Below are 26,149 nucleotides of genomic sequence, written 5' to 3'. Positions count from 1 at the left end.
AACACTGGCCTTTATATCAGCAGACCCGATGTTCGGGTCAGAATTAGAGCTCTAATCTTTGGTTCTCTAGAATTGGAAATTGCTTAAAAAAAAAAAAGCCATCCTGTAGATTAGATTAGTAGAAGCTACCCGACCCCACGACTCTTGCTTTTACTTAGCCGCACTGACTTGTTTCATCGAGTCTAATTGAAATGTAAGCGTTCCACTCAGAGGTAGAGTACTGCTCCCTGCTGAGTCATTAGCAAAGAGAACGCCGGCGAAGCGCTCACGAACGCAGCACTCTCCCTCTGTACTGTCGCCCAGATGAAGCCTCGTAGGCGAGTGCATTTCCAGAACAACGCGCCGTTAAGGTCTCACATCATCAGACCTCCGTCAATTACGATCAATAATGCAGTTGGTTTATGGATCAGTTGCTGGCTTGACTTTGCAGGACATTGAGGGAAATCGATAAGAGGATCGCCGTGCATACTGAAAACCAGCGAATGATCATTTTAATAGCAAGTACTTAAATATCTTGCAGAAAGATAATCGTAAATCACGCTTCATTTCTTTACTCTTCACCTCGCACATTACTCATGACATTCCCCCCCCCATCAGATTACAATCTCAATTTAATCGACGCATCAACAAACGAAATGATGAAATCATCATTTCCACTGGCTGCAAATGTTCTTACAATTGCATTTAAAGGTACAAACGCATAAGGAGTCGATTAAGGAGCATGAAGAGCACAATTTTAAGTGTCTAAGTAACATTTCCCCTCCCCCAAATTAGTTAGATAGTTCAGGCTCATAATCTAATAACTTCAGGATAAATTCATTTACACTTCGGAGCTAGCTAGCTAGCGTTAGGCTAAGTTATAAGTCGACACCTGGCTTAGATCACTTATGTCGGATGTGGATTGAACATACATACGGAATTCTAGCTAGCTGCTAAAATTAGCTGGCTAACGTTTGCTTCCTTCGGTGACGTTAATACTTTGCGGGTTTGAGGACGGAAGTACTACTCAGCCTACTGTTAGCTAGCTTGCTAGCAAACCTGTTGTTGGTTAAGAGATTTGGCTACTGGTTTACACAACATAACTTAGCCTAATGCTAACTAGCTTGCTATCAAACCTGCTACTGGTTAATAGATTTGGCTACTGGTTTACACAACATAACTTAGCTTAATGCTAACTAGCTTGCTATCAAACCTGCTACTGGTTAATAGATTTGGCTACTGGTTTACACAACATAACTTAGCCTAATGCTAACTAGCTTGCTATCAAACCTGCTACTGGTTAATAGATTTGGCTACTGGTTTACACAACATAACTTAGCTTAATGCTAACTAGCTTGCTATCAAACCTGCTACTGGTTAATAGATTTGGCTACTGGTTTACACAATATAACTTAGCCTAATCCTAGCTAGCTAGACATAGCTAAATATTGGCTTTGGCTACTGGTTTATACAATATCAACTAATGCTAGCTAACTAGTGTTTCTATGTAATTCTCTAGCTTGTTAGCTACTAAAGTGAAATAGCTAACGCTGGAGAGATTACTACTTAGATGGTGACATTAGCATTATGCTTCAAATGTCTGTGATCATGTGATTAGGTTTTTTTTTTGTTTGTTTGTTTAAAGTAAACACAAGTGTGTGTGCAGATTAGCTCTTTTTAGCTGCTTTCTCAGTAATATATCATGATCACGGAGTAGCTGTTCAACAGCTGCAGTGCGTGTCACACCTGTCGGCTACGGAGGCAGATGGAAAACAAACAGTAACCTGATAATAACGTGCGAGAGGAGAGCCGGACGTGACGTCTGCACCCCAGCCTGGGGGTTGGTGGGGGGCAATTTACGTGAGAGGAAAACCAAACAGAGATGGACCTACTAATAAATTATTCATCAGTTCTCTCTGAACACGGAGCGTAAATACAGTACGAATACGATTTCACATGGTTATTACTACGAGGTGCAGTTCGTATCCAAACATTTGCATATTCATCAGGGGAAAAACAATTCCGAATCACGCTTAACCTTTCTTCATCGAGTCCTCATCAGGAAGACCGTTAACGCTGCAGTAAAGCAGATAACGCGACACGACGACATGTTCATTACCAGGATATAAATATCGACCGTGAGCTTAAAAGGTTCTCAAGAGGACCGCCGTATCGTGATCCGTCGAAGAAGAAAAAACGCAAAAAATATCTATATTAGCAATTAAAAACGCCACATGAGAATCGAAAAAATCTCATTACGAGACTAATATGATTAATATGGATGAAATCGTATAGGTTTGATAGAATTCTAATTCATATAATTAAATATGACACGAATCCCCCAACGTTCAAAACGTTCTCTCACCCTGCGAAGACATTAACACGGGTTAATATTACAGCTGAAATTTCTTTTTATTTGATTTTATTGACATTCGTTGTAATTACTATAAATAAAATGATATAATTAAGTGAACATTACAACAATTTACAACAAAACGAGCAAAATGAATTGATAAATTAAATCTAAACTATAAAAAACATTTTATTCATGCATAATAAACACGAATGCTTTTCCTTTTAAAAAAGCCCATTATTATTACTGATTTATTATTATCGACGTGTTAGTGATAGTGTATTTTTATTTATTTACGTATTTATTTTCCCCGCAATGCTTCCATCGTTGACGTATTTACCAACGGTAACGCTTTACATTTTTACGTATCTCTTAAGTTGAAATTATTTATTTATTTTTTACAGACATTGCTAACGTTGGCCAGCATTTTTTTCCCCCACGTTGTAATATTGAATTAAACCGCGTACGTATGTAAGCGATGACGTCGCACCGCCTCGCTCTGCTGCTTCGTCTTTAATAAACGCAGACGCGTCAATAAAAGCGCGATAAAAGGCCGCCGTGTGTTCGGTTATCGGTGGAATGGCACGGAGGCGGTTAGCTCGGCGATGTGCCTGCTACTCAAACGCACGCGGCGAAAAGAGCGGCGCTCTTCGGATTGTCCTTTCCTCCAGGGGACGGACGGGGCGATCGTTTGGCCGCCTCGTTATCTCCGGGGACGCTGTGTGGTGTGAAAGGTGAGAGGAGAAAGCCCAGCATGCTCGGCCAAGCCTGATGAGCTCTATTTGTGGAGAGAGGAACCCAACGGCGAAGCGAGACGAGACGAAAGAGCGAGAACGACAGAAGAGGGTGATAAAAGGAGATGTTTCATTTGCAGTCTCACGCTCTGGAATGTTCCTCGACTGCACCGCTGATATGATCTGGATCACAATAACAACACCGGCTTTGGAGGCTGGTTCGTTTGTTTAGCGAGCTACGAGTTTAGAACTTCCCACCTCGAGTTTTTTAATCGCTGTGGTTGTTCATGATGTAGCTGTCAGATTCACAGCACGTTCCCTAATGCTAAAACACACAGAGAGAGAGAGAGACAAGGAGAGAGAGAGAGAGAGAGAGAGAGAGAGAGAGAGAGAGAGAGAGAGAGGGAGGACCGACCAAGGTCACATGCGGGGCCTCGGCGTTCATGAACAAAAAAAGAGAAGAAAAACATGACCAGTCGATGGTCCTCTGAATAATTAGACTGGATTAGAGCCATGTCCCTGAGAGATTTGTTTCCACAGCTCATGGCGCTTTAATAACCAACACGGACAGGACTATTCATCAATCCGATTAATAACCATGACCTTTTATTTCACTAAAATCATCATGGATTTTACACAATAACTGGCTCCAGAACATGAAGTCCTACAGCATATTGTTACACAGATATCATTTTGTCATCATAAATAGCCTCACTAATGAACGGCCTTTTAATTAACGCACTATTTAGAGTAATTGATAGCGTCGTAGCATGACTCGTGAGCCGTGTGCGCATCATCTGGCATCTTAGTTTAGCCCGTGAAAACATTTCTGCACTACGGAGACGAAAAGCGAACAAACCGCGCGAGTTAAACGAACGAAAAGACCAAATATGGATATGAACGAGCCTATTTCCGGTTGCTAGGCTAGGTTCGCTAGCCTACAGTGTCCACAAGTGATACGTCAGTCGATTTGAGGTGACTCGTGGTCCTGATTTGTTTCGCGATACATTCGTTGAAGTGATTTTCTCGCAGCTAGGAACATGTCAGCTTCCTGCCGTGAAAGCCGCGCATGATGATTTAAACGTGGAAAACGTTTACATGGGTGCATTTTTTTTTTTCCCTAAAACGCGAACACGACTTTTAAAACGTATTCGCATGTTTTATTCCTGACACTCGCCCCATGGGTTTATGTTGAAAAGAAATCGAAAAAGAAATCATCTTTACGTGGCAGCATTGCTCACAAGAAAATGCTAGCAGGCAGAGAGGAAAAACAGAATTTGACCACAAAAAATAAATAAATAAATAAGTGTATGTTTGAGGCCAAAGTCTCAGTAATTAGCAGGGGAATTTTATTTGTGTTTGGTCTGACCTCTGACCTGAACAAGCAGAAAATGAGTTCTCAGGTGTCTCTTGTATCAACATAGCGAGGAGTCAAGAATCATAAGTGCCTTGGCTAGACTGGAAATGCTAACATTTCTATGCATTAGCATCTAATTTTATCCATGTCTTAGCTGTTTGATTTATTCATTTCAATAAATAACACACCAATGCTTAGATTTTGTATTTGTATATATATATATATATATATATATATATATATATATATATATATATATATATATATATATGTATTAAAATGGATAGCTGTAACAATAACACTGTTGTTCTGCAGGTCGAGGGTTTTAAACTCCAAAACCCGCTCTGCTACATGCTAAGCATCCTTCACTGACTTCCCTCCACCACAGCAAGTGTTCACTCCAGCACAGATCTCATCAACATGGACGAGGGCTACCGAGACCGATCGGCCTTCATCAAGGGCGCCAAGGACATCGCCAAGGAAGTGAAGCGGCACGCCGGGAAAAAAGTGGGCCGTCACGTGGACCGCGTGGCTGACGAGTACACCAAGCGCTCGTACACACGCTTCGAGGAGGATGACGACGATGACGATTACCCCGTGCAGGCGCAGGACGGGAGCTACTACCGCAGCAACAGCCGTGCCAACGACGACGACGATGCCGCGCACAGTGACTCCACCGAGGGCCACGACGAAGATGACGAGATCTACGAGGGCGAGTACCAAGGCATCCCGCGACAGGACTCGTCGGCAGGCAAGGTGGACGGGCAGGCGGACGGAGTGGCGAGGGTGCAGCATCGCGACCTGGCGCAGTACGAGGGCGAGCGACGCAAGGATCAGGAAGAGCTGGCGCAGCAATACGAGACCATCCTGCAGGAGTGCGGCCACGGACGCTTCCAGTGGACGCTGTACTTCGTGCTGGGGCTGGCGCTCATGGCCGACGGCGTGGAGATCTTCGTGGTCGGCTTTGTGTTGCCCAGCGCTGAGAAGGACATGTGCCTGTCGGAGCCTAATAAAGGCATGCTGGGTAAGTCATCTGTCAGCTCATTTAATTCAATTCAATTCAATTCAATTTAACTGTATAGTGCTTTTTACCATAGACATTGTCTCAAAGCAGCTTTACAGAAATACCAACATGGTATACAGATATTAAAGGTGTGAATTTATCCCAACTGAGCAAGACATTGAGTGGCGACGGTGGCAAGGAAAAACTCCCTAAGATGTTTTAAGAGGAAGAAACCTTGAGAGGAACCCGACTCAGAAGGAACCCGTCCTCATCTGGGTAACAACAGATAGTGTGAAAAAGTTCATTATGGATTTATATGAAGTCTGTATGGCGTTAGGAGCAGCCGTAGTCCCAGCAGTCTGGAATTAAAGAAGATTTGAGCTCCATCCAGAGGCAGAAAGGATCTGGATCTCTAGTATCTCCATAAATTCGTGTGGGGCTCGGCGAAAGGAGAGAGGGAGAAAAAAGATAATTATGACTGTGAAGTAGTAGAACAGGATCTAGTCAGGGTAGGCTTGAGTAAACAAATACGTTTTAAGCCTAGACTTAAACACTGAGACTGTGTCTGAGTCCCGAACACTAATAGGAAGACTGTTCCATAACTGTGGGGCTCTAGAAGAGAAAGCTCCTCCCCCTGCTGTAGCCTTCACTATTCGAGGTACCGTCAGATAGCCTGCATCTTTTGACCTAAGTAGGCGTGGAGGATCATAGAAAACCAAAAGGTCGCTTAGATATTGTGGCGCGAGACCGTTTAGTGCTTTATAGGTTAATAAAAGTATTTTATAGTCAATGTGAGATTTCACTGGGAGCCAATGCAGTGTTGATAATATCGGTGTGATCTGGTCGTATCTTCTGGTTCTAGTTAGGACTCTTGCAGCTGCATTCTGGACTAACTGGAGCTGATTTATATTCCTACTGGAACATCCAGACAGTAAGGCATTACAGTAATCTAATCTAGATTACAGTAATCTAATCTAGACAGTAATCTAATCTAGACTTTAGTCTAATCTAGTCTAATTTAAGACTTCGTTTGCAGCAATGATGCCGTGGAAATACACGATGTTAAAAAACAACAGCAGCAGCATTACACGTAATTAAGGTATAAAACACTGTGTTACGTCCCGTTATAGAAAAACAATCCACAAGGTTTGATGAAGCATTACTGTTACCACTCTGGAAGCTCGTTTAGATGATTTAGCAATGAGCAAAATGGGTGCTTATTATGGCAATGTTATATTGTGGTTAGAACGTGGTTGTTATGGTAAATGTTGATTATATTGTGGTTAGAACGTGGTTGTTATGGTAAATGTTGATTATATTGTGGTTAGAACGTGGTTGTTATGGTAAATGTTGATTATATTGTGGTTAGAACGTGGTTATTATGGTAAATGTTGATATTGTGGTTAGAACGTGGTTGTTGTGGTAAATGTTGATTATATTGTGGTTAGAACGTGGTTGTTGTGGTAAATGTTGATTATATTTTGGTTAGAACGTGGTTGTTATGGTAAATGTTGATTATATTGTGGTTAGAACGTGGTCGTTATGGTAAATGTTGATTATATTTTGGTTAGAACGTGGTTGTTATGGTAAATGTTGATGATATTGTGGTTAGAACGTGGTTGTTATGGTAAATTTACTGATATTGTGGTTAGAACGTGGTTGTTGTGGTAAATTTACTGATATTGTGGTTAGAACGTGGTTGTTATGGTAAATGTACTCATATTGTGTTTAGAACGTGGTTATTATGGTAAATGTTGATTATATTTTGGTTAGAACGTGGTTGTTATGGTAAATGTTGATTATATTGTGGTTAGAACGTGGTTGTTATGGTAAATGTTGATTATATTGTGGTTAGAACGTGGTTGTTATGGTAAATGTTGATGATATTTTGGTTAGAACGTGGTTGTTATGGTAAATGTTGATGATATTGTGGTTAGAACGTGGTTGTTATGGTAAATTTACTGATATTGTGGTTAGAACGTGGTTGTTGTGGTAAATTTACTGATATTGTGGTTAGAACGTGGTTGTTATGGTAAATGTACTCATATTGTGTTTAGAACGTGGTTATTATGGTAAATGTTGATTATATTTTGGTTAGAACGTGGTTGTTATGGTAAATGTTGATTATATTGTGGTTAGAACGTGGTTGTTATGGTAAATGTTGATTATATTGTGGTTAGAACGTGGTTGTTATGGTAAATGTTGATGATATTGTGGTTAGAACGTGGTTGTTATGGTAAATGTTGATTATATTGTGGTTAGAACGTGGTTGTTGTGGTAAATTTGCTCATATAGTGGTTAGAACGTGGTTGCTGATTGCAGTATATTTATTACTGTTTATATATTTATAACCCACTCTGGGAATTTGAATTAGCTAACTAGCACATAGCTTTCTGACTAGCTCTGAGATATAGAAGTGTTTCCAAATGACAGTCATGAATATTCATAGATCCTGGTATTTTAATGAAGTTAATGGCGTAAAGAACTTTCTTGCACGTCTGTCCTCTGCATAGGCGTTTCTTTTTCTTTAATTTAGCACACATAGCTCGAGCTCAATATGAGCACAGAGGTTCTTTTCCTTCATATCCGTGCAGGTACTAGGACATGATGTTATGTCATATGGTCACATGTATGGATTGTTGGAAATCTGTGACTCTATAAAAGGCTTTAACTCTGGAAAAGGGGACTGTTACATTTTATAGGACCTATATGCATGATGAAATAGCCAAAATCCTGAAATTTTTTTTTTTTTTACGTAGCTTTGTAGCAGGGGGAAAAAGACATTACATTCGATGTTAACAAGGGGAACATCATTACCATGTACTTCTTCAGGGCTTTAAATCGTTTCATTAGCGAGAGGAAATATGGAAAGGGATCGTATCTCCTCGAGCAATTGCAAATTACTTCTTTTTTTTTTTTTTTTTTTTTTTTCCATTCGGCTGTTTGTAAAGCGTTTATACCCATTATATTTATTTATTACCCACACACATTGGCGCAGGAGCTGAGATCTCAAACCGTTGTTGATGGTATATTCCTGCAGGCTGATGTCCGTTCCCATTTCACGCCCGGTACACCATCTGTCAGCTCCATCGAGGGGAGAGCACACAGCGAAGCACACGGCCGCTCTCTCCTGCTCTCTCCTCTACAATGTGATGACGCATTTGAAGCTATAATTAACTGGCAGAATAGGAAACGTTTCACAGTGCCACGGTGCTGCAGTAAGAGAAAATGGAGATTACTTAGTTAACGTCCTCCGTCACGGTATAATTAAGCCGAAACGGCTCGGCGCTCCGCGCTCGTTCGCCGAGAACGTGTGAATGAAAGTGCTTGTGTTTTCCGTGAGAAATTCGCATTTCCTCATGTTTATGCGTCTTGTACAATATCATTACTAGCTACATGTAGTATTTACGAGGAGGCAGTTGTTTTTGCTCAGCATTTGTACTAAAGGCAGTACAGACAGTGCTCTGTGTGTATATATATATATATAGTACAGGTATATACACTCAACGTCCAGTATATTAGGAACACCTTTACACCTGTGTATTCCTGGAATCATCCAGTCAATGCATAAAATCATGCAGGTCTTCAGTTATTGCTCAACATTTAACATTAGAACGGGGAAAACATGTAATGTGAGTGACTTTGACATGGCTGCTGGTGCCAGATGGGCTGCTCGGAGTATTTCAGAACGTGTTCTGGGAATTTTCACACACCGATTCTCTAGAGTTTACACAGAATGGTGTGAAAAACCAACGGCAACACAACCTCCTCCTCCCCCTCCCCCCAGAACAGGAGACGACCATGTCGGGTTCCACTTCTGTCAAGGCAGATTATTTCTTTCGGCGCACAGAGATGTAAAGCGTACGTCACGCGACACGCGTCCAATCGGGACGAGCGGCACGGACGCCGTAGGACGGAGCAGAATTTCCGCACACACGCACACATCGCCGAGGTTCATTTCCCACGCGATCTGCTGCACCGAGCACCGAGCTCGTTTATTAAACAACTCTTATCGCTTAGAGATTCATTTAGAAAATTCAATTCTGAGACCTCCTGAGTCATTTTAAATGGATTAATCCCAAAATGCGACTATAAATAAGTGCTTTATCAAATTATTATTATTATTATTATTATTATTTAATAAACTTCTACATCTGCTTCCCCAGTGTTTCCCAGTGCTGCTTTTAAAAAAAAAAATATATATATATATATATTATCATCGCTTTTCTCTGTTATAATAAATGAATAATGAAACTGTAGGATGTGTATCCGTGTCGAGGATCCTGTGTTATAATTTATGTGCTACACAAAAATCTGAAATGCAGGATGCCGAAACTTTTTGGCTAAATCAACCCGTGTAATAATTAAATATTAATATAATATATATAATTAATATAATAAAAAATCATGAACGCAGTACGTGTTGTAAAAGCGGCATTCAGTGATGATTGACAGGACGTGTACGACGGACGCGTCTCGTTCTCGTCCAGCTGTACCTTCAGGACGGAGGAGTTTCACGCGTTTCGGTTCCATAAGCTGCGTTTTCGGTATTATTATCTTCAGGAGAGAAAGAAAGAGAAGGCTGCTGAAGGAACAACCGTTTACACTGTTTATAGCTGCTCTAACGTAAGTGACAGGAGGAACGTGTTGTAGTTAAATGTAACTATAAACAGATAAGAACTACAGCGTGTGGATCTTTCATTAATATTAAAACTTTCATCATTGGCTAACTGCTGTAGTATGAGAAAAGGAATACCGCTGTTGATTATTTTCCGGTAACAGCATGACACATAGTGTGTATGAGAGCTCTAGGAGTCATTAGCGCGCATTAATAATGAATGATTTTGTCTTTACTCTCGTCCTCAGCCCGAAGCGCGGTGCAGGGAGGAGTGACGGTGAGGTGACACGGTGCTTTGGATGGTTTGTTCTGTTTGTTTTCTCCATGCCCGAGCTCAGCACCTCTGCTGCGGTACAGAGGTGGAGCAGAGGGAGAGATGGAGGAGCTGATACAGTTCACTGAGCACTCAGCCTCAGCCACAGTGAATTCCCTGCAGAAAGAGTGTGTGATGGATAGATAGGGAGAGAGAGAGAGAGAGAGAGAGAGAGAGAGAGAGCGAGTGAGAGAGCGCATTTGCAGTACAGAGAAAAAACACACTATAAATAGCATCACCCCACTCCCCTCTCTCTCTCTCTCTCTATTTCTCTCTCTCTATTTCTCTCTCTCTCTCTCTCTCTCTCTATTTCTCTCTCTCTCTCTCTCTCTCTATTTCTCACTCCCTCTCTTTTTCGCTTTCTCAGGCCGAAGCCTCCCCAGTTTTCTATTCAGGAGACTCGTCTGTGGTTGTCTCTTGCTCCCCCACCTCCCTCTCTCTCTCTCTCTCGCACACACACACACACACACACACACACTTTCTCCATCTCATTCTGTCCTTTCTTCCTTTTTATCTGTCGTGAAGCCGGAAGCTCGGCTGTCTCTAGGCCCTCCTCCCCTTTCTTCCTCCAAGACTCGATCAGAATGACGGAGGTAGCCCCACCCATCTCTCCGTTACCGAGCAACAGCTCGGCTCCGATTGGCTGTTTGAGTGGCGTCGCTGTAGAAGTGTGTAGTGTGAAGCATCAGTGTGTAACGTCATCATAATTAACGAAGCAGGTATCACAGGTATCACTTTTTTTTTTCCGGCTTCATATTTGCAAGTTCCAGCGTTCTTTCTCTGTTCACGTCGTGTTTGAAGTCATTTTAGATTCACAAACCCGCACAAACAATCTTTTACTGCACATTACACTGAGTGGAACCCCTTAAGGTCAGAGGTTCTTATTCATTTATTTGTTTTTATAGCATGCTTTTCAGAGACTACTATAAATTATTCGGTAACCATAGCGATAGTAATAGGTGTGCAGTTAATCAAATGAAAGACTTGGGTATCTAAGGTATAAATCCAACATAATTTAGTTTGATCATTTCTTTTCCTAAAGAACCTTTCGAACGATGAATCTTTAACCAGCTTTGTTGGTGGAACCACGGAAAGTTCTCGGTAGACCTCGTAACTAACCGTTTAACGTAATACATTAGCCTTTACGTTTATTGTAGGATCCCCCCCTCCCCCCACAATTCTCTGTAGCACCAACAAAAATAGCTCAAAATTAAAGATCCGTCGATATAAAGTTTTGTTTCAGCACTCCTAAGAAGGTAGAACCTTTAAAGGTACCATTTAAAAACCAGAACCCTTTCAGAAAGCGTTCCAAGCAGAATCCTTTTTTTTTTTACAAAGCTACGAACCCCTGACCGAACAACCCGTGAAGAACTGATGAATAACTCGTCTTAAAGCTCGGAAAACATACCCAGACAGAAACGTTTTCTCAGCATAACCATCAAACCCTCCAAAGATGCTGTAATCTTTAAGCGGCTGAAAATGGTTGCTGCTGCAGCATCTCTCGAAAGGATTTTTTTTTTTTTGCTGGAAATGTCTTGGAGTGTAAACTGCAATAAAATAAACCACAGAACAAGTATACAGGGGAACCGGTATAGTATAGTGAAGAATCCAGAGGTGTTCGTGACGCGCTGCTAACTTCAGACGGACGTCCAGATCGCACGCCTTTCCTATTAGTAGTTTCGGAATAACGTATTATTAATTCCGAATAACTGAATAATAAGCGGTGATTTTAAGGGATTAAACGGCAGCAAATCTGCAATTAATCTGTCTTTTAGATCAGGCTGCTATTGTTCACACGAATAAACGAATAATAAGCCAGGATTTTAAACGTGTGAAAGCGGTGTTGCCTATGGAGGTTTTTTTTTGTTCAGCGACAGTACGAATAGTATTTAAAATATCTACTGCTTGATCGATTTCCTATATATATATACATATATATACACACGCTGGCATGCAGCTCACGACTGTTCTTTACACGGTCATACTGTGAGCACTCAGATAAACATGTAGTCTAGTTAACGCTTCCGTTTAAATGTTAAATCTCATGTTTAAACCGGCTCAGTGTATAAGGCACGGAGGCAGAGCTCTCGGACGTATCTATAGGGTCAGAACTGTACGTACCATGACTCCTGACACAAGGGTGTCGAGGGAGCTCCGGTCCGAACTGCAGACAGTTTATTAAGCCTAATTTCAGAGAGAAAGGCCTCTTCGCTGCATTGCGGTGATGTCTATCTCTCTCCTCTCGTCATCCCCGGCTCTCGTGGCCAAGGTGAGAGAATGACAATATGGTCAACTGCCGTGCCGAATGAATTCCCAGCTCCACAGCCCGAGTCACCATCATAACCGTCCCTGTAGCTCTCGCTGCAGGACGACAACAGTCTCAAAGCCACACTTAATCCTCTCTGTAGTACATATAAACGTATTATCTCTGTATAAAATGGAATAAATCATGTTAGCATTTAAATAAAATGCACTCCAAAGATTTTTTCAGTTCACTCCTAAACTGAAAGGATCTCTAGGAAGAGAGGAAAAAGAGTTTCCCTTTTAGATGGACGTGTAGTATTTATTTTAAATGCTAGTATTGTTAATCCAAGGAACACTTCAGGAACGCTTTCCCCCTGATAGAGTAAATGATAACATCCAAACATGTACATATTTATTAATAACTTAAAGTTATAGCATTACCCGTGACACTGACAAATCACTGACACTGGAGACTCCTTCCATGAATGTCTTCTTACAGGAAACGTACACCATTTCGGCTATTATACACATTTCAATGTGTTTACGTGGTGCGTTAGGGACTGTACGAGTCCCCGTGGAAGTTGTCGCTATAGAAACGATAACTTTTGACAAGAATGCATGTATGTAAATCTGTACCTTGCAACCGCACTACTCTCGGCACTGCTGGTATAGAAAATGAATCAACATAGGCTGACCGATCAGAATCAAGAATTCAAGAGCGCTGTGGTGTAGCAGGAGATATTTCGATTCGGCTCATACTGTCGGACGAACTTGAATGCTTTCCAGAGTGACAGTCGAGTCGAAACGATATTTGTACTTCTGAAAACGCAGAAAGACCCGCTGCCGTGACATCCTGACAAATGCGACTGGCTTAAAAGCGGCAAGATTATCAGTACAATACTCAGCCGGTGAGGCAGACTCTGTTAGGGATGGTGACGGTATGTCGATGGAATCGCTGCCAACTTGCTGACTTTCTCAGCTGCTGATCGTGCGACTCATCGCTGGACTCGCACCGCAAATCACCCAATCAGCATGCACGCAAGCCACATAAATACAGAGCCATCAGTGTGGAGACAGTCAGCTTGATCCAATAGCTGTGTTTTCACATCATGGCCTCCTTCTAGTTAATGTTCATATAGGTTGCTAGGCAACATTGTGTTATGTTTAATCTAGACCCTGAGCTCTGTCTCTGTCTCTCTCTCTCTCTCTCTCTTCCCTGTCTCTCAGGACTCATTGTCTACCTGGGCATGATGGTGGGTGCTTTTGTGTGGGGCGGTCTGGCTGATCGGATCGGACGCAGGCAGACTCTGCTCATTTCTCTCTCCATCAACAGCGTCTTTGCTTTCTTCTCCTCTTTTGTCCAAGGATACAGCTCCTTCCTGCTTTGTCGCCTGCTCTCTGGTGTTGGGTAAATATACAGCAACCAAAAGATATGCTCGAAAGAACATTCTAGACATTATTTGTTGTGACAAAAGAAAGGATAAACTGACTAATTCTTACAAAGATATGAGTATGCAAAGTTACGAACTGTTTCTCTATCCTAATTTTTCGTTCTTATTATAGGATCGGAGGGTCCATCCCTATAGTTTTCTCATACTACTCAGAGTTTTTGGCTCAGGAGAAGCGTGGCGAACATTTGAGCTGGCTCTGCATGTTCTGGATGATCGGGGGAATCTATGCTTCAGCCATGGCCTGGGCCATCATCCCCCACTATGGTAACTATCAGACTTGTTCAAATGCATCATCCTTCACTATGAAAACTCTCAAAACCCTTTAAATACCATCAGCCCCCACTACAGTAACTATCAAATTCATTCAAATGCCGCCGTCCACCACTATGGTACCCATCAAAAGCATTGCATTGTAACCATCAATACCAATACCAAAATGGTGACCATCAAAACCCTTTAAATACCATCATCCCCCATTATGGTGACCATCAAAACCCTTTAAATACCATCATCCCCCATTATGGTGACCATCAAAACCCTTTAAATACCATCATCCCCCATTATGGTGACCATCAAAACCCTTTAAATACCATCATCCCCCATTATGTTGACCATCAAAACCCTTTAAATACCATCATCCCCCATTATGGTGACCATCAAAACCCTTTAAATACCATCATCCCCCATTATGGTGACCATCAAAACCCTTTAAATACCATCATCCCCCATTATGTTGACCATCAAAACCCTTTAAATACCATCATCCCCCATTATGGTGACCATCAAAACCCTTTAAATACCATCATCCCCCATTATGTTGACCATCAAAACCCTTTAAATACCATCATCCCCCACAATGATGGTAACATGGCGGTACATGATTTGTACCTTTACATAAAGGGGACGGAGGAGGTAGAATACATTCAAATCCATTTTGGGTACACATTTAGACCTCAAGGTCTCCAATTGTACCTTTGAGGAGCCACTTGCATCGTACCCTGGAGTGCAACAAAAAATGCACTGTATTTATCCGCAGTAATAATCACATTCTGACTTTCTGTACAATAACAATTCTGCCCCTACTATTACCACCCCCCCCCCCCCCCCCCCAGTAGGGTAACAGTCCTTTCCACACCCTCCGAATCCCACCATCACTTTATTATCCGCCAGTACAGCAGCATTTATCAGTAGCATCGTCTTAACAGTAAAGCCTTCTTCATACCTTCCACCAGGCTGGAGCTTCCAGATGGGCTCGGCCTATCAGTTCCACAGCTGGAGAGTGTTTGTTCTGGTGTGCGCTTTCCCCGCAGTGGCTGCCATCGCTGCTCTCAACACCATGCCAGAGAGTCCGCGCTTCTATCTGGAGGTCAGTGACTCAGCTCGTTTTTATTCCCAAAATAACTCCACAGTTATGGAAACGCACTGGGTAGGACAGAGTAGAGCAGGTTTCTGCAAATCAGAATTATTTATAGGATTAGTATTTTGAGGATAAAATGACTATGTTCGGACACATTTGGCAGGCGAAGTGGTGTAAAATGAGCGCGCAAATCCCCAAATAAAACATGCTTTAACTAGAAAGACTCTTTTTTTTTTTTTTTTTGTACTAGAACGGGAAACATGACGAAGCCTGGATGATCCTGAAGCAAGTTCATGACACCAACATGCGGGCCAAGGGCTACCCAGAGAGGGTCTTCTCTGTAAGTACCAGTGACTTGCTCAGATAATTGCCTGAAATAACTGTTTGGGGAATTTGAAATGCTTTTAAAAATGCATTATGCGTTCGTGTTAACGAGTTTCCATTTATCTCTTACGACAGTGGGGGAGATCAAAGTGCCACACATTATGTACATTCGAATTGGTTATTATATTAAATAGTCAAACTGCTGCTCGATGTGGAATTTTCTGTGTGTTGCCGTGGATACCGTTACTTTGTGGGTTTTTGTGGGTGGCGGAGGCTCAGGGTGAGATGTTTGTTAAGAAAAGCTGCGTCTGATTTGCAACGCTTCTAGTTAGTCTTATGCACGTCTGACAAGCTGACCACGAAGGGTTATTTATCATGGCTAATGAAGTGTTGAATTCTGTTGGACCTCCAGGTGACCACCATTAAGACCGTGAAGCAGTTGGATGAACTGGTGGATATGGGAGATGATACTACAGCTTGGCACCAGCGCTGGAAGCTCAAGCTCGTTAATCTGTTTCATCAGGTACGGCAGATAAATATGAGATGTATATTAAGTGCAAATGGTGTAAGAGCTACTGTTACCCCTCCGAAATGGATTGATGTCTAATAACAGCAGGATCCAATCCTCCATGCAAATCAAGATGGGTTAAACCTCACCATTTATAATCTGGACAGTACTTTTTAAATACAAATCTGTTATCTCGACCTCATTCAGGGTTGACGTTAAAATGGACATGACGACAAAATGGAAGAAAACCTTGAATTTAAAACCAAGTGGTATTTTACTTTGTTTACAAAACCCTTATATTCTGACCAATCAGAATCCAGAATTCAATAGATTTCACTAGTTGCGATTTTCTCCACTGTTTTAGCGATCATTTGTACACTGGCAGGTCTTTCATATAGTTACATTTAGCTAGCTATTCTTCACACCCCAATAGGCATACTATACTAGCGGGCTAGTTCCGTTTCTATCTTCAATACAATCATTGGTGTTTTCTATATAGATATAACAGAGTATCCTGATTTGTTCTAACGCCATGCAGGTTTGGAGCAACTTCCTGACTGTTTTCAACCCAGAGTACCGCCGGGTCACCTACATGATGATGGCTGTCTGGTTCTCCATGTCGTTCAGGTAGAAATTCTGAGACACGTGATGAATGAATCCATGAATGATCTGTCTGCATGTCCGTTATAGGATGTTTCACTGTTTGACATGAACATCCAAACTGCAACAGTTTAAACTCCCTAATGTTAAAAGTTTACTAGCTTACCATGCTAACGCTAATAATAACGATCTAGCACTGTTAGCTTTTTGGCTATTGCTATTTCATTCATTTACGTTAGTACAGCCGGCTATGCTACTACTGACTTGAATCATTAGCTTGTATCAAGGTGTCTCGTTTTTCAACGCCCCGTTGTCCTCCTCAGCTACTACGGCCTGACCGTGTGGTTCCCTGACATGATCAAATACCTGCAAAAGCAGGAGTACAACTCGCGCACTAAGGTCTTCATCAAGCAGAAAGTGGAGCACATGACCTTCAACTTCACCCTGGAGAACCAGATCCATCGTCAAGGAGAGTACTTCAACACCAAGTAAGCACTTCAAAACATCAGATACCAGACATGAGCACTAGTCAGAGCTGGATTAGGTTTGCCTGGGATCATTTTCCCGTCAATTCATACCAGTGTGACTTGGCAAGGATTATTGTTCCATTAGGCATTGAACATAGATTAAGAAATGCTTGAAAGCTAGGCCCTGTAGTTTTTCCCAGAGCACCGGGACATTCTTCTGGCTTTGTCGTAGGTTTTTGAATCTCAAGCTGAAGTCCATGGTATTCGAAGACTCCCTGTTTGAAGAGTGTTACTTTGAGGACATCACCTCCACCAACACCTTCTTCAAGAACTGCACCTTCATCGCTACCCTCTTCTACAACACAGGTCAGAAAGAGGCCTTTCTTTTTTCCCGAGCACATCCATTTCCGCCCTCTATATCCCACTCTGTATTCGAAATCCCGTTCGCTCGGCTGTAATCACCGGGGCAAACATCATACGGTGTAAAACGTGATAGACAGACAGAAGCAGACCTCGTTCTCCGAGGGTTATAATCGTTGAATAGAGGACGGCCAGCTGATGCATTTCTCCATCAGTCAGAACGACCTCGTTGAGTGGAACCGTGTAACGCAGAGGGAAAGATTTCAGGTATCCTAGCAACACTGCCTGCTTTTCTGTCTGTTAGAGTGTTGCTGCCGTGTTTTCTACTGAGAAAGCATCTATTTTGATGGAAATTAGAAAGTGTTATTATCAAAGAGCACCATTTTCAGTTCCAATCATACAGTCGGACGTGCCAGCATTGCTAAACATAAACATCAAAATCTTTTTAAAAACCCTCAGCGTCTATGTCAGCACGTCAGTGTATGGTGTATATACACACACTATTTATAGATCTTTTTTTATTGGGCTAACTGAATTTACACTCGACTATCTGCTAATAGGTAGCTAATTATTACTATATATTATAATATACATAGTAAAACGGTCTGTCTGTATTAGAATTTTTTTTTTTTTTTTAAATTCCTTCTTTCTGATTTAAGATCTGATTTTTTAATGTAACTTTTGAATTCAGTGTTCAATTCTCATTAAAGATTTGTTCCTTGATTTTAACATCCTTTAAGTCTTCATGTTTGGCTATAGCTCTGAACATCGGTGCGCTTATATGTACAGTGGTGCTTGAAAGTTTGTCATCCCTTTAGAATTTTCCGTGTTTCTGCATAAATAGGACTAACACATCATCAGGGTTGCAAGGAGAAAGCTACCGCTCTCCAGAAATGACGATCACGTGGACACATCGGGAAAGGTTTAGTGGATGGATGAGACCAAAAGTAGAGCTTTTTGGTTTAAATGAGAAGCGTTATGTTTGGAGAAAGGAAAGCACTGCATTCCATCATAATAACCTTATCTCATCTGTGAAACATGGTGGTGGTAGTGTCATGGTTTGGGTCTGTTTTTGCTGCATCTGGACCAGGACGACTTCAGATCACTGATGGAGCAATGAATTCTGAATTGTATCAGCGGATTCTAAAGGAAAATATCAGGACGTCTGTCTGTATTCTGAATCTCAAGAGAAAGTGGGTCATGCAGCAAGACAACGACCCTAAACACACGAGTCGTTCTACCAAAGAACGGTTAAAGAAGAATAAAGGTAATGTTCTGGAGTCAAAGTCCTGACCTTAATCCAGTAGAAATGTTGTGGAAGAACCTGAAGCGAGCAGGTCATGTGATGAAACCCACCAACACCCCAGAGTTGAATATTACACACTGGAGAACTCCTCCAGTATGTAATATTGGATCATGTAATATTGATGTAATATTACATGCTCCAATATGTAAGATCCTTTTCCTCAATAAATAAATGACCATGTATAATATTTTTGTTTAATTGGGTTCTCCTTATCTACTTTCAGGACTTGTGTGAAAATCTGATGATGTTTTGGGTCATATTTATGCAGATATATAGAAAATTCTAAAGGGTTCACAAACTTTCAAGCACCGTTGTGTAAGAGATACTCTGTTTTGCTGTCCGTTTACTTCTCGAACCAAAAGGTCACTACAGAACGTCCAGATGACCAACAGAAATCTTGGAAGCTCTGCAGTCTAGCGGGCCATAAGAGCTCATCCTCACCGATACTACCTTTCATTCATCGCCCTCGACGGATGTTTACTGGGCGATTCATTCCTTGTCTAATATGGCTCCTGTCTTCTTTTTAGATTTGTTCAAGTACAGGCTGATCAACAGCCGCCTCGTCAACAGCACCTTCCTGCATAACAAAGAGGGCTGCCTGCTGGACTTCAGCGATGAGAACAACGCCTACATGATCTACTTTGTCAGTTTCCTCGGCACGCTGGCTGTCCTGCCCGGGAACATCGTGTCCGCTCTGCTCATGGACAAAATCGGACGCCTGAGGATGCTGGGTGAGCGAGAGACTTTCAGAAGTGTGTCGTTTTAGCAGTGTGTGCTGGGTGTTCGCTAACTCTCTGCTCTCCTGCAGCCGGCTCCAGCGTTATCTCCTGCGTCAGCTGTTTCTTCCTGTCGTTCGGGAACAGCGAGTCGGCCATGATCGCCCTGCTCTGCCTGTTCGGGGGGATCAGCATTGCGTCATGGAGTGCCCTGAACGTACTCACGGTAGAACTGTACCCATCTGATAAGAGGTAAATCTGTTTGTTGTGTGGAGAGCGTTTGGAAAAACATGTCTGATTTTAATGGATTTAATCAAATTAGTAATAGGCTTATAATATATTATTAAGCGTGGTTGGGTTTCTAATATGTTACAAGCTTTTAATTAAATGTCTAATGAGTGCGTATTAGATATAATAGATTAAAATTCTAAGGACTGCCGGTGTTCGGACTGCTTCTCAGTGGGTTTGCTGCATAGCCACTGCAGTGTTGCCTCCTCTTCACTGCTCCTTGGGGGAATGTCTGAAAATTCTCATTCAAAACATCTGAAATCCCAACAGGCCTGACACTGAATAATAGATATTATTAGTGTGAAGTTGTGCAACGACTTACGGTGCCTTGTGCCTTGTCTCACACAGCACCCCCTTGTGGCTAACCCGTTTATAAGCATACATGTTTATAAATAATACATCGATTATTTTAATGTGTTTAATGTGTTTTGTTAATTACCAAGAAAAAAAAAAAGACCTATTACCATCTGTACACCGTAACCGAGACAGCTGTAAATGAATGTAAATGTAAACTCTAGCTCACACCGCTGTCCGTGTTTTCCACAGGACTACGGCCTTCGGATTCCTGAACGCCCTGTGCAAGCTCGCCGCTGTGCTGGGGATCAGCATCTTCCAGTCCTTTGTGGGCATCACCAAAGCCGTGCCCATCCTGTTCGCCTCGGGCGCGCTGGCGGTCGGCAGCTTCTTGGCGCTGAAGCTGCCGGAGACGCGGGGGCAGGTGCTTCAGTAGTGTGGCCTCTGTGCCAGCAGGTGGCAGTGTTGAATTAGGGAGAATCCCCCTGCAGTGTGATCCCGATCCCCCAATCAATCAAATTTGGAATTACAGACAATATAAAACATCCACTTCGTTTATTTCCAACACCGTGACGGTTCTATTAACACGTTAGATAGTCGGTGAGATGCCAGAAAACATTTTAATATCGTCACTCATCCAGTCATCAGCAGTTGTACGTAAATGTCCATGTATCAGATACATTACTGTTAAACGTCACATATCTATACCTTCAAGTGGCACGGACCTGACCCTTATAATCAGCGTCCTTACAGGGAGAACAGAGGTCATGTGTGTGTGTGTGTGTGTGTGTGTGTGTGTGTGTGTGTCGAACAACTGCCATTTTAGACACATTCCAGCTTGTTTTGTAGTTCGAGCGTGTTAACTGACCAGTGATGAGTTCGCCCTTTAATCGTCGTCCACGGCATTACAGTGCGGTGAGGGCGTGTCAGTGGTCAGTCAGGCGGTAGATCTTTTCTGCACGGACAGTGTTCGCTCTTGGTGTGATTCCGGGTTGTTGTTGTCGGTTGTTGTCACGATGTCGTGAGAATTTTAGATTTTTTTTTTTTTTTCCGAGCGCCTGTTGAAATTGTACGTGGGGGGAAGAAAAAAAAAAACAACGACATTATACGATCGTAGCTAGAGAGGAATCTTTCAAAATCGGTTTAATGGAAAGCGAACAGTATGAGAGGGGAATAAATAAATAAATAAATAAATAAATAAATAAATAAATAAGAGCTCCCCGTTCACACCTTCGGTCCGTGTCGTAATGACCTACTTGTGCGTTCACGTAATTTGCGTTTCCGTCGTCAAAACGGCGGTTCGGTAGTTACGGTCCATCGTTCCGTCCTTAAGGATGTTTCTGAACTTCACAAATTCTCCATCTGCCAAAATTGGGGGGGGGTGGTTTTAAAATAAATAAATAAATAAATAAATAATAAATAAAGACATGAGGGGGGGGGACAAAACGAGATCAAGCACAAGATGGTTTGATAAGACTATCAATACAAGGTTAAGGTTTATTTTGAAAACTGATGTAAATGCTGTACCGAATATAAATGTACAGTTTAGTCTGTCTGTCCTGAACACACTAATAGCTCATATTCAATATATAAATATATAAGGGGTGGGGGTGGGGGTGAGGGTGGGTGGATTTCCGATGCTGAAACGACCTTTCAGTTTCCAGTGAAATAGTACCACGATGTCTTAGCTAGGTTCTACTCGATGTCTGTATATAAATATATCAGTTTGCTAAGGTCATATTTTTAACTAGACATATTCAGACAGAAGTTAAAAAAAAAAAAAAAAAAAAAAAAAAAAAATTAGAAATGCAGAGTCTGTGTGTCACGGTCCGTTCTTTTCCTGTTCTCACAACGATGACGACGATGATCATGATGATGATACGGTACTTGTAGATGTGTGTGTGTGTGTGTGTGTGTGTGTGTGTGAGAATGTGCTTGCATGTGAAACGTCGAGTGTTCCACAGATTTGTATTTATTTAATTATTTATTTATATAAATATATATATCTCTCTCTCTCTATATATATATATATATATACGCACACACACGAGAGTTTGATTTTATAGTATTTTTTACTTTGGATGTCTGTCGTGTCGGGCGCAGGGTGAAGTTTTTATTGTCGTTGACGTCGTCACAACAGGGGAGGAGGAAAAAAATAGAAGACGTTTTAATGAAAATACTGAACATTAAAATGAGCTAAAAAAAAAAAAATATATATATATATATATAAATCATCTGGGTAAGAGTGAAGAGCACACAAATAACAAACATGTCGGTTTATCTTTTAATCCCTGGAGATTATTATTTCTGCCTTTCAGTTATAAATCTGAATGAGTTCCATTGAATAATTTACTAGTAATTACTGCCGTTCCTCCGACTCTACAGATCCTAGCAAAAAAAACCGATTTGATAAATAATGAAATGCTTCCGTTTGCAGGTGACGCTCCTCTCTTCTTTACTGCCATTTTGTAGGATAGCAGCCATACTGTAGACGCACTCGGTAAGAAAAACACACGTAGCGTACGATAAGTGCAAGACGCTCTCCTTTATTTTGTCGTCAGGCTCACGGTACTTTTCCCAGAGTAGTCCTGGATGTCGTCGCGAACGTCGTGAAGCACAATCGGACATCTCGGAGCGGTTCCGCTGCACAAAAGCACAACGGTTAAGACGCGTCCTTTTTACGTCACGTTTTTTTAAAAATCGGTGACGATCTGTACAACACGGACGAGGTACGATAAGACACGGAGCTCGCGGGACAGACTTGCACAGCGACGCCGAACAAACGGAACTAAAACCCGAGCTTGTTCCGTAATCCGTCTTTTAGTCAGTGACGCTTTAAACGTACACCGCGTCCACCTTTCTCGCTAAAAGATCCAAAATAAAAGGTACTCCGGGGTACGACGAGGAAAAGTACCCTTCTTTCTGAGAGTATAGGAGCGCGTCGGATGCAGCAGGTTCTCCGTGCGGTGCCGCGACATTTCTTCATCTTCACGAAACGCTTTATTACGGATCAGTGAGTCGTTCGTTTATATTTTGAGAACTAGAACCAAGTAAATTCATCAGAAAGTGTATTATTATAATAATCACCCGAGTAGTGTGTGGGAGGGGGAGGGGTTTTTATTTATTTATTTATTTATTTATTTTTTGCAGCACACCTCTACCACAAAGCTCTGTTGCCAGATATTGTCCATTTCATCAGCTGAAAATTGATAAATAAGTAAATAAATGAATAAGGATCGCATGATCCTGTAATCCAGATTTTTCTTTGAATCGATCGGGGAATCAAATGAAGACGATTCGAGCTCGTGTAGGAAATCCCTTTTCCGGAAAAAAATCAACAAAAATCCGAATTTCTCACGTGGAAAAAATGTGATGGAACTGGAAGCGAATTATACTCGATGTAAACACATCATAACGTGAGCTCACGTAAAAAAAAACTTCAAATAAACAATAAATAAACAATCTAAAACAAACCCAGAAGGAGTGAAGCACGCGTGATGTTTCGGGAAGATAAGAGAAGCACGTTTACGACATCCCCGTTAGTGCTTCAGTCGCCGCCGAGTCGGCGAAATAAAACGTCTCAGCGTCCGCGTGTTCTTGTACGGCGTGCGTCTCTAAAGCGTCACGTCTTTGCCGCGTTGTTCTCTCCGCCGCCCATCGAACTCCACACGACGATGTCGATATTGCTGTCGAACTGCTGGACGAATCGGTCGATCGATCTCAGTGACGTCACGACCTATTTGTATGTGAAATAAAATAAAATAACGAAAGTCTTGGAATTTGTGAATTTCGCTCGTTCGGGTCGTTTTTTTTCTTTCTTTCTTTCTTTCTTTCTTTCTTTCTTTCTTTCTTTCTTTTCAACGTCTTTTGTTACAGGGTCTTTTTGTAATTCTTTTCCGAAAGCGCTCACGTAGTCACAATTGATCTTGTGTGCAAAAAGAAATCAAAGCAATAAGTGACTGATGGGTTTCTTGGCTCCGCCCCCAAAGCCCCTGCCCCCCCCACCTTTTCCTTGACCGTTGGGATAAAGAAAGCACGCTGAAAAATGAAATTTCCGAGTGAAATGAGATGTGTAGTGATTAAAACATTATGAAAAGAATATCGCTGTATAAATCTCGCCTGTACGAGGCCAGTGTCTATTGTTCTACAGATATACCACAGGTCTTTTGATGCTTTTTGTCGAATTCAAATGTATTGCCATAATTTAAATGTGACGGAGTTTATCACCTTATCATTGTACTGTGCTGTAGAGGTTGTAGTTGTTTGTATGTAAAAGTATCAATATGTGCAACAAGAATTTAAAAAAATAAATAAATATTTGAAAAGAAAAAAAAAAAAAGGACAAAAAATGAAACGGAACCCCTCGGTTTAACATGAGAAATAGCGTGCTAGTGTACGTTGTTCATTTCGTGCTTCGTTTGACTTTTTTGTACACGAGAATGACAATGACGTTGACGTTATCATTTAATATGGAGACTATTTCAATGTTACGCCAAAATGGTTGTGTATTATGGTGTGTGTGTGTGTGTGTGTGTGTGTGTGTGTGTGTGTGTGTGTGTGTGTGTGTGTGTGTGAGTGAGAGAGACTTTTTTCAGTCGTGTTGGGAATTTTACTGCAGTCACGCAGTTAAGAAATCCCGGCCTTTGATGAAATGAAAACGTACGTATGAAAAATAAACCTATGTCATGGAGAGAAAATGACTGACAGCGTAGTTATTGACTAGAAGAAAAGGTTTAAAATATGTAGTCACCAAAAAAAAAAAAAGATTAGATTATGTTTTACATTCTAAGCGACTATATTCCGATAGAAGTTTAATGATCTATTTAGCATTTTTTTTAAATGGAAAAAAAAGAGCTTTGTTGAGGGGCGGGGGTTCGAGCTCAAGCACTGCCAGGCTGCCACTGTTGGGCCCTTGAGCAAGACCCTTAACCCTCTCTGCTCCAGGGGGCGCTGTATCATCGCTGAGCCTGCGCTCTGACCCCAACCTCCTGACAGGCTGGGATGTGACCAATAAAAAGACCAATAAAAGACTCATCATCATCACTTTTTACAACCGCGGTGAGCAGAAAAGCATGTCAAAATGCACAACATGCCGAACCTTGAGCGGAGACGGCGCGAGACCACGCCGGGATTCGCTCCTGTCAGGCAGGAACAGGAATCTGAGGCTACAGTGGGCACGGAGTCACCGAAACTGGACAGCTGAAGAAGTACAGCTCTTTTTCCATCGTAGAAATGAACACAAAAATTGACCGTTGCGATTTTTCAAAAGTACCGCAGATTTTTCGCAGATTTGGCGCGAGACGTGTCGTGTGACGTCATCGTGGCACGCGTTCAGCCAAAGCCCTCTTCGGTTCACGTGCGTCGAACACGAGTACAGCTACAAGGTCTCATTTACCAACAGACGTCACTGAAAGACCGTGCAAAACAATTTTAATTTTTGTACTTGACTTGTATAATATAGGACATATAATGACAGCTAGTTGTATAATGATATTTATTTATCTTTACATTTATATCGATACGACACCTGTTTATTACTTCCTGGATATGGTAATGTCAGGATTCTTGTGCATCCTGGAGCTTAAGCACAAATTCTTCAAAGAAACACCTGGAAATGACAAAACGGATCAAATATTCCTTTAAATATAGTAGAGTCAACTTAAATTAAGAGTGCAACTTAAATATGTTCAATGTTGCAGATTGTTTCACCTAGCAGAATCTGTCTAATTACTTTTATTTATTAAACTAAATTGATGTATTTATTTATTTTGCAAATGATACCTAACCAAAATGCCAACATATTTGGAATAATACCCAGAATTGAACAAGAACATAACAAGAACTGAAGAATTTTATAAAGGGGTTATATTGTTTTGG

At 41.6% G+C, this 26,149-nt stretch overlaps 1 protein-coding gene and 1 long non-coding RNA gene across 2 annotated transcripts in view; one reads left to right on the top strand and one right to left on the bottom strand.

The window, feature by feature from the left end:
- Window positions 1–22,079, top strand: part of sv2a (synaptic vesicle glycoprotein 2A) — a 31,633-nt gene extending 9,554 nt beyond the window's left edge. The window contains exons 2-13 of the mRNA XM_017452755.3: window positions 4,739–5,447; window positions 13,829–14,009; window positions 14,165–14,316; window positions 15,285–15,418; window positions 15,660–15,749; window positions 16,146–16,256; window positions 16,780–16,868; window positions 17,165–17,329; window positions 17,541–17,674; window positions 19,502–19,705; window positions 19,783–19,942; window positions 20,525–22,079. Of these exons, the coding sequence (XP_017308244.1) occupies window positions 4,844–5,447; window positions 13,829–14,009; window positions 14,165–14,316; window positions 15,285–15,418; window positions 15,660–15,749; window positions 16,146–16,256; window positions 16,780–16,868; window positions 17,165–17,329; window positions 17,541–17,674; window positions 19,502–19,705; window positions 19,783–19,942; window positions 20,525–20,708 (2,208 nt within the window). The 5' untranslated portion in view covers window positions 4,739–4,843 and the 3' untranslated portion in view covers window positions 20,709–22,079. The remainder of the gene's footprint in view (window positions 1–4,738; window positions 5,448–13,828; window positions 14,010–14,164; window positions 14,317–15,284; window positions 15,419–15,659; window positions 15,750–16,145; window positions 16,257–16,779; window positions 16,869–17,164; window positions 17,330–17,540; window positions 17,675–19,501; window positions 19,706–19,782; window positions 19,943–20,524) is intronic.
- On the bottom strand, window positions 9,970–15,395 carry LOC128629004 (uncharacterized). Its single transcript, XR_008393320.1, has 3 exons — window positions 15,275–15,395; window positions 13,843–13,999; window positions 9,970–10,474 (listed from the first exon to the last, which is right to left on the bottom strand). It is a non-coding gene; the product is annotated as an uncharacterized LOC128629004 (long non-coding RNA).
- Window positions 22,080–26,149: the final 4,070 nt, after the last annotated feature.

The sequence above is a fragment of the Ictalurus punctatus genome, chromosome 23, assembly GCF_001660625.3.
Source record: "Ictalurus punctatus breed USDA103 chromosome 23, Coco_2.0, whole genome shotgun sequence".
Taxonomy (NCBI): Eukaryota; Metazoa; Chordata; class Actinopteri; order Siluriformes; family Ictaluridae; genus Ictalurus; species Ictalurus punctatus.
The sequence above is the reverse complement of the archived record's forward strand: the minus strand, read 5'-3'. Positions and strand labels throughout refer to the sequence as shown.